A 15,517-nucleotide genomic window follows, 5' to 3' on the forward strand; every position below is an offset into this window, starting at 1 on the left:
ATAGTATTTATAGCTCTTTATGATACTACACCTTCCATAGTCCTATGGGAATTATGGAAGGAACTCAACCAAAGAATTTTTTAGGATAAGAATATAAATGTAGAAGGACTTCTAATTAAAATTGAGACTTCTGTCATTAAACTTACCAATAGTCGGGTTTTGAATAAACAAAAGGAGGCTATAATGTCTCACTGGGATGAGAAAATAAGAGGCAAGTGGATTGGTCTAAAATTACCCCCTTTATAATAGCAACGGGGAACTGCAAAAAGAAAACAAGAGTTGTGCCAATGGCCACCACCCAAAGAGGGATAGTTCAAACTCAATTTCGATGGAGCTTCAAGAGGGAATTCAAGCAAAGCAAGCATTGGTTGTATTATCCATAACTCAAAAGGTGTGGAGTTAGCAAATTTAGCAAGATATATAGGAATATAAACTAATAATTGGGCGGCATTAACAACTTTAGTTAAAGGACTAGAATTGTGTAAAACTCTTGGTTGTAAGAGTGTAGAGCTTGAAGGAGATTTTGCAATTATAATAAATGCTATAAGGAAAGGATCCCTCATTAATTGGAGATTGGACTCTATTTTATCTGGAGCCCTCACACTATGTTAGACCTTTGATAAGATTACAATCAATCATAATATAGGTATAGAAGTAGGTCAGACATAAGAAGTCAAAATCTCAATATAGGGACTACATTTGAATTAGGGATGATTTAGATTTTTTAGAAGTTCATCCATAGTTTACAGGGTCTTTCTTTAGCTTTTACCCATTGCTTACATCTCACATCCCAAAACAATATGATTGGATAGACAAATTCATCGCAAAAGATGGTGTTGGAGCCTGAAAATATGAGTTTGAGGTGGATTTGGAGGTTAAAGAATCATCCAATTTGGACTCGACAAACATTTAGAATGATGGGAGACCCTTTCCCTCCATTTTATGCCAGTAGAGTAACATAGATCTAAGGTTTAAATTCTGTTGGATTTTTATGTGACTAAGCCGGCAAATCATCCTTCAGTGTGACAAAATAATAATCACAATGCTTTAAATATGTTTTCTCGGTTGAGGAGTGACTTCTTAGCTCTATCAGCTATATTTTTTGATGATTTTGATGTATATTTTATTTTTGTTTAAGAAAATGCTTTTATCACTTTACATTTTGTTTCTATGCAATTTTTGTATTCATGTTTTGTGACTTTTCAGAGCTTTATCCTTAACATAAGTGCAAGATGTAAAGCTTAGCTTATATAAAGATCCGGATTGAAGGCAAAAGAAGGGAAGAACGAGGAACGACTTAGAGGGAAGGCAGAAAATGTAACTTGGGACTAAAAGATGATTATCTGGATGAATCTGTGTACTTTATGTATCAAGGCTTAGGCCATTTTATTTATCAATCAGATAAATTTAAATATGTTGAATACACATAATTAAATATACAAATTACCAATATATATACTTAATCAATTCATAATCATATAATAGAATCTATTTAAGATAACAACGAATTAATATATATAATATGAAAAGATATAAGCAATAATTAAAACAATAACAACATTATTCACTTAATCAATAACAATATGATTTTAGAAATTAATAACCATTATTAACATATGACCACGAATGTAGGGTCATGACCCAATTAACAAATATGGGTACTATAAGTACAACAACATAATCAAAGAACAAAGGCACCGAATGAGAAATATACTAACAAGGAAGAACATATGAAGGGATCGATCCATATAATGGAATGCATCAAATTTGAGTCATATATATTAAAAGTTGATATACATGACTATAAGGGGCATCTCATTAGTCGGACTCCTTATCCATGTCATGCAAGTTGAGTAGAACATGCATTATAAATGGATATCATCTCATGTTGTCATCAAAAGTGGCAAACCAATAATAAGATCATTACACTTACACTAAAAATGATAAGAAAGTCAAGTTGTATAGTAAAGGGGGCCAAATAAAAGATATAAGACCCCATACCATCAAATCTGGTACTTAGTAATGTAGCTTAGATGTACAACAATTTTGAAGTTTTATCAAAGCAATACAATGCAGAAAAGGACCTATTTCTAAAAGTTGTATTTCTATCCACACAAGCCTATAATCTGATTGTAGATCTGGAAAGTAGATGAAAAATTATTACTTTCAAAAAAATGGAACTTAAATATGTGTCCAAATGAGCCCGAACTAAGCCTTTGAAGTTGCAAAAATTGGGATTTGTGATTTGCAGAAACATTCAGAAACAGAGATCTCAAACATCCTATACCAATGTTTAGATCACAAAATTCTACCCCAAAACAAAAAAATAAGTAAGGTATCACACCAGCCTAGTGCATGAAGTGTTGAATATTTATGGGGGAGTGAATCTATTCATAAGAATATATAATTAGTGTAATGTCCCCTTTTTAGCATTCATAGCATGATGTTGTCGTTAGCCTATTTCCCCACAATCCCGTAGGCTAACCAGGACATTAAAGGGGCTTAGAGGCCATTTGGCCTAGATAGTTTCAGTTGCAGGTCTTTCTGAGGGGTTTTGAGGCAACTTTGGGCATACTTACTATTTATATTAAATCATCTTGGACATGGGCGGACATCCAGTGGCAACGGTATGTCGATGGTAATTGTTTAAAATCGACAAGAAGAGTTGTTCATCATTGATAAGATTTGTTATGCATTGATAAAGCTATTTTATAAAGTTAAATTTAAATATTTAACTTTATTAATGCATAGACTATAGTTTGTGGGAAATATTTAAATTAAAAGAGTCCCCTTTATTTTATAACACATTGGAGACATAAGTTACATAAAGGGAGTTATGTTTTATCCCACATTGAGAAAACGAAGGATTGAGCTCTTGTGAGAACACTATAAAAGAAAGGGAAGAGCTTCTTTTTAGTATGCTTGGAAATATCAAAGAAATTGGAAAATTTTCTGGAGATTATGTCTCAATAGTTTGGAAGACGAAATCCCTTCAAGCTGAAAATCTTGACGCCATTGAAAGATATGGTCTTGAGATTCAACATAGTAGCAATTCGAAAAAGCGGAACCGAAAAAGCAGGCTGAAAAAGCGGGTACGAAAAAGCAGTCCGAAAAAGCAAAACCGAAAAAAGCAAGCCGAAAAAATAGTTCGAAAAAAGCAAAGCAAAAAGGGCAGCATAGAGAGAAATTATTACAGCCATCTACAACCAGGTTTTTTTGTTAGTATTGCTTTTTAGGGTGTTATAAGCTTTCAGCTGTAAGTGTGCATTATACCAGCATTATCATTTTGTAATCCATGTAAATGCCAAAGTCTTGGCCATATTTCATGAGCATTGTAATTTTCATTGCAATTAAGAAGATAATAGTTGATGGTGTCATTTAAGCAATTTAATATCATTATTTATCAGCTAGTTAGTTTGCATACCAACTGTTTGTAAAAATGTCAGTTGACTGTAGGTGTTCATTTTTCATGCTTAGATCATATATATGCACTGAATATTGTCAAAATTAGTAGCACACTCATGTTAGGTCATTGTGTAGTCCATTGTAGTCTTCTAACACACGATTCTCATTGATGCAAATTGAAGAAAAAGTCATTTGAAGCTGGCTGAAATACTATATCAGTCATGCGTCCCTTGCATGTGAATTGTTTAATGAAATTCCTTGAGCTTTCATCAGCATTTTTTGAGAGCAGATTTGAGGAGGGTCATTACAATGGTATCAGAGCTTGCTTGCAAAGTGTTTGACGAAATGTCAAATAACTGAAGTATAAAGATTTTTGGTGTTTGAAGAAGTTATAACCTATTGGGGTTATTACAGTGGTATCAGAGCGGTTTCCTGCCATCTTATGGAGGTCTTATTGGGAATTTGGATTAGCCAGATAGAGAGAAAAATGTTTGACAAAATGAATGCCGGTCCAGATCAGGGAAAGGAAAGATTCTTACAATTATTAGACACTTTAGCACAGGGACAGCGATCAGCAAAGCAAAGAGCACAGGAACAAAGTCAGAGATTTGAGCTTATGATGTAGATGATGGCTCGTCAAATGGGGTTGAATGCTAATGTGGTTGGAGGAAATAATCAGAATGGTAATAATCAGGATGGGGCACATAATGGAGGCGAACAGGTTGAGAACAATTTCGATCATGCACCCCAACAAACTAGGACAGTGAGTTCGAGGCCCATGGTTCCAACATTTCCTCCTAGAGCTCCAGAGCAGCCTGTACCAAAGCCCCAGATCACTGATATACAGGACCAGCTGAGGAGAGATTGGAAAGCCGGAGGTCCAAATTTTATAGCTGCAATTACCTTTAGGGAGTATATAGATGTGCGGATGAAGCATATGCCATGTGGACATGACAAGAACCAGAGCTATGAGCTACGAAAGAAAGTAGGGAAACTTCAATTACCATATTATGATGGCTCGGGGAAGTCTACAGCAAGAGCTTGGGTTCAAAAGCTTGACACATATTTTCAAATGAACCCTATGCCTGAGGAAGAAGCTATTAAGTACGAAGCAATTCACCTGGATGGGTTAGCACACAAGTGGTGGCATCATGGTATGGTCACTATGGGTCATGCACACATTACCTCATATGTGGAGTTTACGGAGAGACTGATTGAACGTTTTGATAGGCCTAAGGATCGTACCTTCCCTATGACAGGCAGAAACTTGTATGAGGAGTTTAACAGACATGCTGATTCAATACAGGGAGACATTAGCACATCTTCAGGTAATGGTTTATCTGCATCATCTTCACAGGCAGAAGGGGTTTCAAAGGTTGTGCAGGTTGAGCCAGTTGCATCAGAAGGTGATATCATAGGCACACCGGATTGCGTGATTGACACAAATAGTGATTCCAGTACAGTTGGGCTGGATGAAGTTACAGCAGTTGAGGATACTGTCATGTTTGAGGATAGTACAGTTGATAAGAAAGTGAGCATTCAGGACTTTGCAGAAAATGAGTATCAAGCACAGTTGGACGCTTCTTCACATGAGATAGAGGCTAGTAGCTCTTCACTTGGTTTGGCAAGCCAGCTAAAGACAGGGGACAAGGATATTGTCGCGGCTTTATCTCATCATGACAGGATGCATGGATTGATTGAGAATCACATTTGGATGATTCAACTGCAGGAGAGACAGAAAGGAGTCACAACAGGTTCTTGTGACAACTTACAGCAAATCAAGGAAGGCATGGAGGCAATGAAGGTAAGTTACATACACCTACTTTCAGATCGCAATCATCTCCTTAATCTTGCAGGGATCTATTTAGATGCATTGAAGAAGGAAGAGGAGGTTGACTGGTTTTCTCATGAGTTGGAGGATACTCGAAATTCCTTGGTGTGTATTCACTTGGCTCTCCAGGATTCTGAGAGACATGTGGACGAGCTTTGTCTTGAGGTGAGCTCAGTTTGGGAGTTAGCGCATATAGCAGGGACTCAGTTTTCTTTTACAGTCAGGTCACATGTTGATGATTTCTCAAAGATGACAGAGTTTACAGGAGAGTCCCAGGATCTAATTATTACAGATGACACCCAGGGGGATGTTGTGGACAGTTTTGACGACTTAGTTTCCTCAGCAGTTTCTTATAGTACGGAGGGGTTGGACAGCGATGCTACAGTTTTTGATACTAATGTTGATATGAGCTTTGGAGTTGATTCGCAGGATATGGATGGTAATACTCTAGAGACCAGTAACTTTGAGGATACTCCTTTAGACAGTGCGTCAAAGGAGGTTTATAGGAGACAGTCTAGCCAGTGCCATCATGTGTCTAGTCAGTTGAGAGTTAGTGAGCGAGACATTTCTATCGCTTGCCAACATTTCGACGCTGCTCGTCAGTTGTTAGCAGTTTATGGATGGGGTTCTCCTACTAGTGATGAGCAGGGAGGTAGTTATCTTTCCTTGACAGAGATCCACTCTTTATGGGAGGCTATTTAGATTCTGAGACAGGATTATATGCAGTTGGTAGCCGACAGAGATTATCTTATGGAGTGGGGGAGTATAGCATACGATGCATTATTGGCCAAGGAAGATGAAGTGAGTGAGCTTACTCAGCAGCTTGAGGTGACTTCTGAGATTCTTGAGAGTACACAGTTGGCTTTCGAGGAGTCACAGTTTCATTTGGCTAAGGTGACCATGGAGTTAGAGCGACTGCAGTCTTTACTAGATTCTGTACAGTCACAAGCTGCGGTGTCTGGTGATCCGAGGATGTCCATGGTCGAGGTTGTCAGAGACAGTGGAGATGGGGATGCATCCATCCTTGATACTAACATTGGCATATCGGTTCCGTTCCCACTAGAGTCAGGTTCAATTGAGTTGGGTGCTATAGCAGATTGTTGTGGTATGCCTAACATGGTGGTGGCCTCTAGTACTGATGGCACGGAGACTAGAGATGTTGTATCAAAGATCATGTGTGATGTTGGTGATCCGGCAGTTGGCATGGTTCCTGCTAGTGATACTACTCCCTTAGCGATGTCTTCAGAGGTAGTAGTTAGTTCCAGCTTGGTTAGTGATCGATTGCAGTTAGTTTCATCTGGGTTGCAGTCTGAGCCACTGACTGAGATTGGCGCATTCTATCGACATTACACTGTGAGGTATGCTCATCAATTTACCTTTGATGACCATGTTGATGAGATGATGATATGGAGATATACTTTGATTCCTAGTGCTTGTCATCAGTTATGGGACGGTTTGACGCCACAGGATGAGAGTTGTGATGGGCATGACATGGCAATAGGTTCTGTGGTTGATAGCTTGATAATACATGACTTAGAGCAGGAGTTTGGGAGTGATGCTTCAGCGGTTGTTGTTATTGATTGTACTCCTTTGGCTATGACATCTCCTGACTTAGCTGGTGATCAGTCACAGTGGGTTGTATCACTTGTTCATGGTGAGTTGTTGACTGAGATTGGTTCTTTTTACCGACAATATACTAAAGGATATGTTCATTGGTTTGCTTTTGATCCATGTGTTGAGGAGTTGATGGCAGACAGGTTTGGACTGGGCTCTCATTTTTGCTATCTACCGTGTAATGACTATTCACCATTAGCAGTGCATGGGTGTTATGGTATTGAGACAGTGGCTGGTAATCTGCAGAGTTGTGTTAACTGCAGTAGATGTACAGTGTGTGGATTCTCTGTATTTGGTGCAGTTTCATGTGGGAGTGGTCACCATTGTAGCAGAGTTGGAGTGTGCATTCTGCATAACACGATGGGTTGTGTGGATGGTGTTTATTATGTTGACAGTTTGGGTGATCTACTCTACTTGGGGTCTAATATTTTGAGGGTTTGTGCCTCGTGGGTTCCTGACTGTGGCAGTAGTGGATTTGGAGTTCAGTTGCACCATGATTCACGATTCATTTATGGATTCCTCTTGGTTAATTTTCAGAGGTTGTTGCAGGAGCCTATGTTGACTGACAGCAGTATAGTTCATGACTACATTTGGGATCTAGGTGGATTGATTGGGTTGTTGTTCGGCCATTGCTTGGGGACAAGCAATTTTGGGAAAGGCGGACTATAATGTCCCCTTTTTAGCATTCATAGCATGATGTCGTCGTTAACCTATTTCCCCACGGTCTTGTAGGCTAACCAAGACATTAAAGGGGCTTAGAGACCATTTGGCCTAGATAGTTTCAATTGCAGGTCTTTCTGAGGGGTTTTGAGGCAACTTTGGGCATACTTACTATTTATAGTAAGTCATCTTGGACATGGGCGAACATCCAGTGGCAACGGTATGTCGATAGTAATTGTTTAAAATCGACAAGAAGACTTGTTCATCATTGATAAGATTTGTTATGCATTGATAAAGCTATTTTATAAAGTTAAATTTAAATATTTAACTTTATTAATGCATAGACTATAGTTTGTGGGAAATATTTAAATTAAAAGAGTCCTCTCTATTTTATAACACATTGGAGACATAAGTTACATAAAGGGAGTTATGTTTTATCCCACATTGAGAAAACGAAGGATTGAGCTCTTGTGAGAACACTATAAAAAAAAGGGAAGAGCTTCTTTTTAGTATGCTTGGAAATATCAAAGAAATTGGAAAATTTTCTGGAGATTATGTCTCAATAGTTTGGAAGACAAAATCTCTTCAAGCTGAAAATCTTGACGCCATTGAAAGATATGGTCTTGAGATTCAACATAGTAGCAATCCGAAAAAGCAGAACCGAAAAAGTAGGTTGAAAAAGCGAGTACGAAAAAGCAGTCCGAAAAAAGCAGAACCGAAAAAGCAGACTGAAAAAGCGGGTACGAAAAAACAGTCCGAAAAAGCAGAACCGAAAAAAGCAGGCCGAAAAAACAGTTTGAAAAAAGCAAAGCAGAAAGGGCAGCATAGAAGGAAATTATTACAGCCATCTACAACCAAATTCTTTTGTTAGTATTGGTTTTTAGGGTGTTATAAGCTTTCAGCTGTAAGTGTGCATTATACCAGCATTATCATTTTGTAATCCATGTAAATGCCAAAGTCTTGGCCATATTTCATGAGCATTGTAATTTTCATTGCAATTAAGAAGATAATAGTTGATGGTGTCATTTAAGCAATTTAATATCATTATTTATCAGCTAGTTAGTTTGCATACCAACTGTTTGTAAAAATGTCAGTTGGCTGTAGGTGTTCATTTCTCATGCTTAGATCATATATATGCACTGAATATTGTCAAAATTAGTAGCACACTCATGTTAGGTCATTGTGTAGTCCATTGTAGTCTTCTAGCACACGATTCTCATTGATGCAAATTGAAGAAAAAGTCATTTGAAGCTAGCTGAAATACTATATCAGTCATACGTCCCTTGCATGTGAATTGTTTGATGAAATTCCTTGAGCTTTCATCAGCATTTTTTGAGAGCAGATTTGAGGAGGGTCATTACAATGGTATCAAAGCTTGCTTGCAAAGTGTTTGACGAAATGTCAAACAACTGAAGTATAAAGATTTTTGGTGTTTGAAGAAGTTATAACCTATTGGGGTTATTACAATTAGTAAATTGTTTAACAATATATTAATTAGTTATTAGTTAGATGGCTATAATCATTCATGAGGGTCATTCAAAATTAAATAGAAAAAATGGCATTAGTTCATTAGTACTAAAAATAATGTTTTGTGTTAATATAGTATAATTTCTAATATATAATAAGAATGAACTTATTATTATTGCGAATAATTATAAAAACTAAACTAGTATCTTGAGTTATAATTAAATTATCATTCAAAATTGGAATAATTTTCTATTATTATAAGGGGAATAACTTTATTATGAATAATAAATATTACTATTATTTGATTGGTGATCGTAAGCACACAATGTTACCAAGGAGAGGCTTGTATAAATCCAATCTAATGGAACTTATCCCAATAGAGGGTGGGGGTCAGCGTCCCGTAAATCTTCATAAAATAGGCTTGGACCTATAAACTTTGAGGGAGTCCATAGATGGTGTCTAGGGAACCTAGATAACATCTCTATACCTTCCGGTCATAAATCCAAATAATATTATCATTTGATAACTAAAATGATCATTACAAACATTAAATTTGATTAAATAAGTATCAATCTTGACTAACCCAAAAAGGTGACATCACACCTCATCTCTGATACCACTAAGGCCCAACCACTACACCAAAAGATTGGCCTGATGGTAAGGGTGGCTATCTTGGGTGTTAATGGTGGTATTGCAGGGCACAACTGCCTTCCACCAAAGCATTCGAGGGCAGGGACCATCGCCCAATCACGCAGACCCCGGACATGTGGCCATCGAGGCACAGTACTCGCACTAGACAGTAGACACTACAAACTCACTAATGTGATCATATTGTTTGTCACCACCTAATCCATTACTTATCCAAATTGCTTTTCACTATTATGTGTCAATTGGATTGATCTACCGAAGTGGCACTAGCACTTGGACTTCATTGGTTCCCTATAATCAGTAATGGCACAAATTGCATAAATAGGCAAATCTTTGGTGAAATGACAAAAAATGCCAGCAAGATTATTCCTAAACAAGCTACCATGTCGTAGCTTCCAATGCTGTCAAGTATAAGACTGCAAAGGGTTGTCAAAGCTTCAAACAAGCCAAAAATAAACTGCCAAAAACCCACTGCAAGCCACCAACACACCACTACAAATTGCTCGTTGAACAAATCTAAATTACATAACAGCTCAGCCAGACATCTACATGCTAGGCAAGAAAGCAGAACCCATAGATACACTAAACACAGCTTTTAAAGGAGGGCTGCAGTAAATCACCGAACATTGTCCACTGATCATCTGCCACTACACATGACTGATAACTCATTCTCCGTTAACCCCTACACTCAATTTTTGTGTAGCCACCCACTAAACTTCTTGTCATTGAGCGTATCAAAAATTTGGGATCACAAACCCCACTATGGGGGTTGTGCAGACTCTTAACAAGAGACCCTAGAGAAGCACCACCTAAATTGTCCATTGATGATCTGCCACTGTACCACACATCTGGCAAATTCAGTCTCCTTTATCACTTTCAATCAATTTTTCGTGTCCACTAGCCTTCATCCCACCAAACCTTAAAAAAATTAAGAGCAAAATTCAAAGCTTAAGAAAGCAATTGTTTCAATGACTAAAACATAGATTCAATTTTTGCAAGGAACCCAAACACATGATTAGAAATAACTAATACCACTCTAAGATAGTTCCTTTACATACTCTAAATTTCTTATACAAAGATTCTTCCATTGAAGCGTTCTACAACACCAATTCTGTTGGAACAATAATCCTACTATAGTCAATCAGTATTTTCTCGCAGATTACTGGTCGGAGTCTGTGTCCTCCATTGAGAGTATCTCAAATCACATGGCCAAAAGTAGATGGCCCTTTTCCTGCTTCTTTTATTTCCGATAATTTCTGCATAAATATATAAACTAGTTGTGTACCCAAAGGTCACAAACCAAGAACGACTCAGACCTCTATAGCCTTACTGTGGAAACTAGGTCAGAGCACTAAGAAAGAATATGTTGCCCTTCACTTGCGGCCATGGTGTATTTCTTAACCAGGATTCCCAGCCCATGTACTATAAATTGGATTTGCAACGTGATATGGCACATGGGCATGATACTTGAATCCTCTCTGCTTTCTTGTTGGGAAGCTTTCAGTGCTACCACTTCTGTGATTATAATAAAACTAGACAATGTTTGCTAACCAAAACCGACAAACAGCTCACAAATACTGTCTGTTCCATCACTTTCTAAGCGCATATTGACAGGCACGCAAACAACAAATTACTCTAAGACCATTAAACTACAAATCCTGGCCTCTCAAATTATCATTTTTCAATGTCTAAAAAATGTCTTATTGTATATATTCAATATGAGTTGGGATGAAAATCTCTACGGTGGTTGTTAGTAAGTGGTAATGCTAACATCAGTTAGTGGTAATGCATGTCATCTGTGCGTGAGAAACATGTTATTATCTTTCACAAACCCCTTTATCCTGCTTAGAAAGGTTAACTGCAGTATTTACAAAATTCATCTAATTGTAAGAAGCATTATCATAGAAAAGCATGAACCAGCTGAGTTTTGCATATCAATAATTCGGAGCATAATTAAGGCACGACATATCTAATTGTAAGCGGCAATATAATAGCTAGGTATGAATCCTTTTGGGTTTCGCACGTCAATCATTGGCACAAAACTAGGTTCCAGTACGAACTCTGACTTTGGATATAATTTGGTAAACACTACAATCGGCTAACGAAAAAAGATTACCATTTCAGAGTATTAACACGCTAATATTCGATAACTCGTTGCTAGAACACCTATAGACTCCTGTAACCGCTCCCTCATGTGACAATAGTTAGTAAATTTGCATCATCGGCTTGGATTGGACTTGCTACGCAAGCACATTCGACATTTAATTTTTCCAATAAACGTTAAGAGAGATTTTTCTTTACGAAGGGAAAAGTTCAATTGTTTTCCTGGAATATGTAAGCTTTTTATTTGGATTGGACTTGCTAGGCAAGCACATTCGACATTTAATTTTTCCAATCCGAAACGTTAAGAGAATTTTTTTGAACTGAAATTTTACATTTTTTCCTGAAATATGTAAGCTTTTTATTTAAAAGTACTAAATGAATTTCAACGACATGCTTTCCAATAAGCACCACTGGTTCTTAAGCAGCCTCGTGTTGTTCACAAAAGAGATGCATTTTATTCACCGAGAAGAACCCCATCACTTGGTGACTTGATGGAAACATACAAATGTAGCCCTAATTCCGACAATTATCCTGCATTTGAATGCCCGAAAAAGGTTCGATTTCATCGATTGCTTTTGCAAAAACCATCCCATTTTATCTACAATAGCATGCGAAATGAGAAAAAAAGGTGGGGGCGAAAATGGGTACCCTTTTTTCTTGCGTATCTTGTCATTGTCTTCATCCTCCTCCTCTTCTTCGTCATCCCCATCTTCTCCCCGGTCGTCCTCTTCTTGTTCAGAGGACCGCTCAGCCTCTTCTTCTTCTTGTCTTACTTCATTGTTGTTATCTTCTTCTTCCTTTACTTCATTGTTGCTATGTTCTTGTTGCTGCTGTTGGTGGAGCAAATAGAGGTCAACTTGCTCTCTAATGAAGGCTTTTTTGTTGGACAAATCAATATGCAGTTCATCTTGAAGCCTGCGACGAATGATAGCAGTTGTGGTGGTTGTCAAATCTGCTGTGTTCAGAATTTCCTTGAGCCGCTCTGCTATTTCGGAATCCGAAACCATCTTCTCCTAATCCTGATTACAAATTATATTGTCCAGTTATTTTGCATTCCAGAATTGTGGCCAAACCGGTGTGGAGAATCACTCAAGCAGATCAGACGCCAAGAATCGGAGAAGTTGCCGTTAGGTTAGTGGCGGAGGCGGCTTTTCGCCTTCGGTCACATGGATAATGCACTGAGTTCTTCCTTTGGGAACAACAGCACAAGCTCCTCCTTGAATGCCACTCTCCCAGGTAATGAATTCGCACCCGCTCTTTTCAATGCTGGCGCCTCCACACTCACCATAAAAGTTTGTTTTCCATCGATTTTGGGGTTTGAACTCACATATGCGTGCTATTTATTTCAACAAATGCCCCTCCGCTAGAGATGCCAAGGACACCCTCGGAATGGTCGAATTTATATTTTCATCAAATTAGAGATGTAATGGTTTTGTTCATTAAAGTTTCAATTATGATATTAAAAAATAGATTGTTTAATCCAGATATAGATTTAGGAATAATATATAACAATGAGGTTGATTCAAACTTTTAAACCAAGATTTTAAAGTGTTTAAAGGTTAAATCAAACTTTTAAACCAAGATTTTAAAGTGTTTAAAGGTCAAAAGTGGAGTGCTTATTACATACTTCTGAGGTAGGAAACTATTATAGAGGCAATGGTCTTTAAACAATGATTAAGCAATCAACTGATAGCAAATTAGATTTTTAGTCCCTGCCTATATATAAGCAAGGAACTAATGTTTTCAGTTGCACAATACTAATTAATTTATGTCATAACAAATATTACAGTTTTAAAGTTTTAAGTTCTTTTATTTTTAAAATCTATTTCTAACTATTTTTCTCTTTTTCCTATTCGCCACTTCCCATTTAGCTAGGTTTAATCATTTTTTTCTTGAAAAAATACAAAAATTAAAACAATAAAATAAGATTGCTTTTCCTTGAGTTCTCTGGAAACTTCTTGATTGTCAACTCTCCACCTCTCCACTTATCTATAAGTTCTTCCCAATGAAAGCGATGGGACAAACACGTGTCTCTAATGTATTCCTAGAATTATTGCTAGCTTAAAAGGTTGTTCTATTCTGCATCACGCACAATTGGATTCCCTTTGCCCAATTCAACTAAAAACTCTTACAAGAGCTCACACAAGCAATTGCAAATTTTCAGACAAATTAAACTCAACTCATCTTATGTTCATGCGGCCATTTGGTCTTCTCCCCAAAGCCAAATAGATACCACAGATTAAAATTGCTTTCCCTTCAGAAATGGTGTTCTTCATCAGCTAAGCTCCCACACTTCATTACTCCCCAATCTGCCCTCATAATCACCAGTTGTAAACATGATCTACAACCTCCAATAGTAATCCTGACATAGGAGGGGATCTGACAAGGTTCATAGATGCGCTATCAATAAATGATTTGAAGTAAAGTTGTGGGTGGGGGTGGCTCCCTCCAAATTCTTACTTCTTATTCAAAATCAGTTGTCACATGCACTACACTCGGCACTCAGAAGAGCGGGAATCGATCTGGATGGCTTTTTGATAGTGAAACGCCTTCATACCAGATGCCAGGAAACTTGGAAACCCGTAATCAATGCACTGACTCCATAGAAGAAAGCTTTGAATAGACCAAAAATTATAATTTTCATTTTTGTAGGTGGAAATTTAGTATTTTACCTTTAATTCCCCATTAATTGGATGAAAGATATAAAACTTATTTTTATAGGGAGGATAAATGATAGAGAGCATATGTATAGATGATAAGAAATCTATAAAAATTAGTAAGAAAATCTTGCTTATAGAAATAAGTTGTGGCCGCCTACTTAAATATAAGATTTCAATCTATACAATCAAATATTGTTCCATGTCAATACTAAATAAAATTGAAATCTCAAAAAGATCCTTTAAAATAAGCAAATAATTATGTATTTAAAATCATAAAATAAGCTAATAATTATGTATTTAAAATCATATTTGGTTAATATATACTAATATAACATGTCATTACTTTTTTTAAACAAATTTCATTATCAATATTTAAAATTAAATTTATTCTAATCCATTTCTATTAATTTGTACAATAAAAATAATAATTTAAGATTCTAAGATTTGGAAAGATTAATTTTTAAAATTCATTCCTGATGCCCCTAAGTCCTTGTCCTAAACTTAAGAGATACACTTATTGTTCCATTAGCTTTAGAGATTTAACTCCATAACTCTATTTGTTGTAGGAGAGAGGACATTATAAATTTATTTAAATTAAATGAAAAATATAGTCCTTACTTTTCACTAAAATAATTTATACTATTAACAATTCAAAATATCCCTACAAATAGCGTTGATTGCATGTATGAGGAATAACACAACATAGATGACCATAACAAAGGGCATAGTTTTGACCAAAGCAAAAATGTTGATACAATATTTCTATTATAATCCATGGTGAAATACATTATCAAGTGTTTTTTGCTTAAACAATGAGAAGGGGCTATAGCTCTATAGAGAAATAAGGAATAAAATTTTCACAAAAGCATTTTTTTTAGAAAAAAATAATAATTAAAATGTACTAAAAGAAAGAAATATAAGAGAAAATCATAAGAATGAACTAAAAAATTATGTTCAAAATAGACAACATAACAAACAAAAGAAACAAGTGCCACATAGTGGCTTAGTACTTGCCTTTAGTTTTTATACAGATATAGTTTTAATTTAATAAATTTGTTATAATTTATAAAATATTTTAATTAATAAAAATATTATATATTTATAGTTTCTATAATGATATTAATTATAA

The 15,517-nt window shown here is 36.4% G+C and overlaps 1 protein-coding gene across 2 annotated transcripts in view; it reads right to left on the reverse strand.

Moving 5' to 3' along the window:
- LOC149552179 (uncharacterized) overlaps positions 1 to 13,100 on the reverse strand; it is a 119,271-nt gene extending 106,171 nt beyond the window's left edge. Inside the window, exon 1 of one of the 2 annotated variants that reach the window (XM_089787684.1) lies at positions 12,377 to 13,100. In XM_089787684.1, coding sequence (XP_089643810.1) covers positions 12,377 to 12,735 — 359 coding nt within the window. In that variant the 5' untranslated portion in view covers positions 12,736 to 13,100. The remainder of the gene's footprint in view (positions 1 to 12,376) is intronic. The other variant, XM_089787685.1, reaches the window with a different exon arrangement.
- Positions 13,101 to 15,517: the final 2,417 nt, after the last annotated feature.

The sequence above is a fragment of the Cupressus sempervirens genome, chromosome 6 (genome assembly GCF_028749045.1).
Source record: "Cupressus sempervirens isolate cs-2001-9-10 chromosome 6, ASM2874904v1, whole genome shotgun sequence".
Classification (NCBI taxonomy): Eukaryota; Viridiplantae; Streptophyta; class Pinopsida; order Cupressales; family Cupressaceae; genus Cupressus; species Cupressus sempervirens.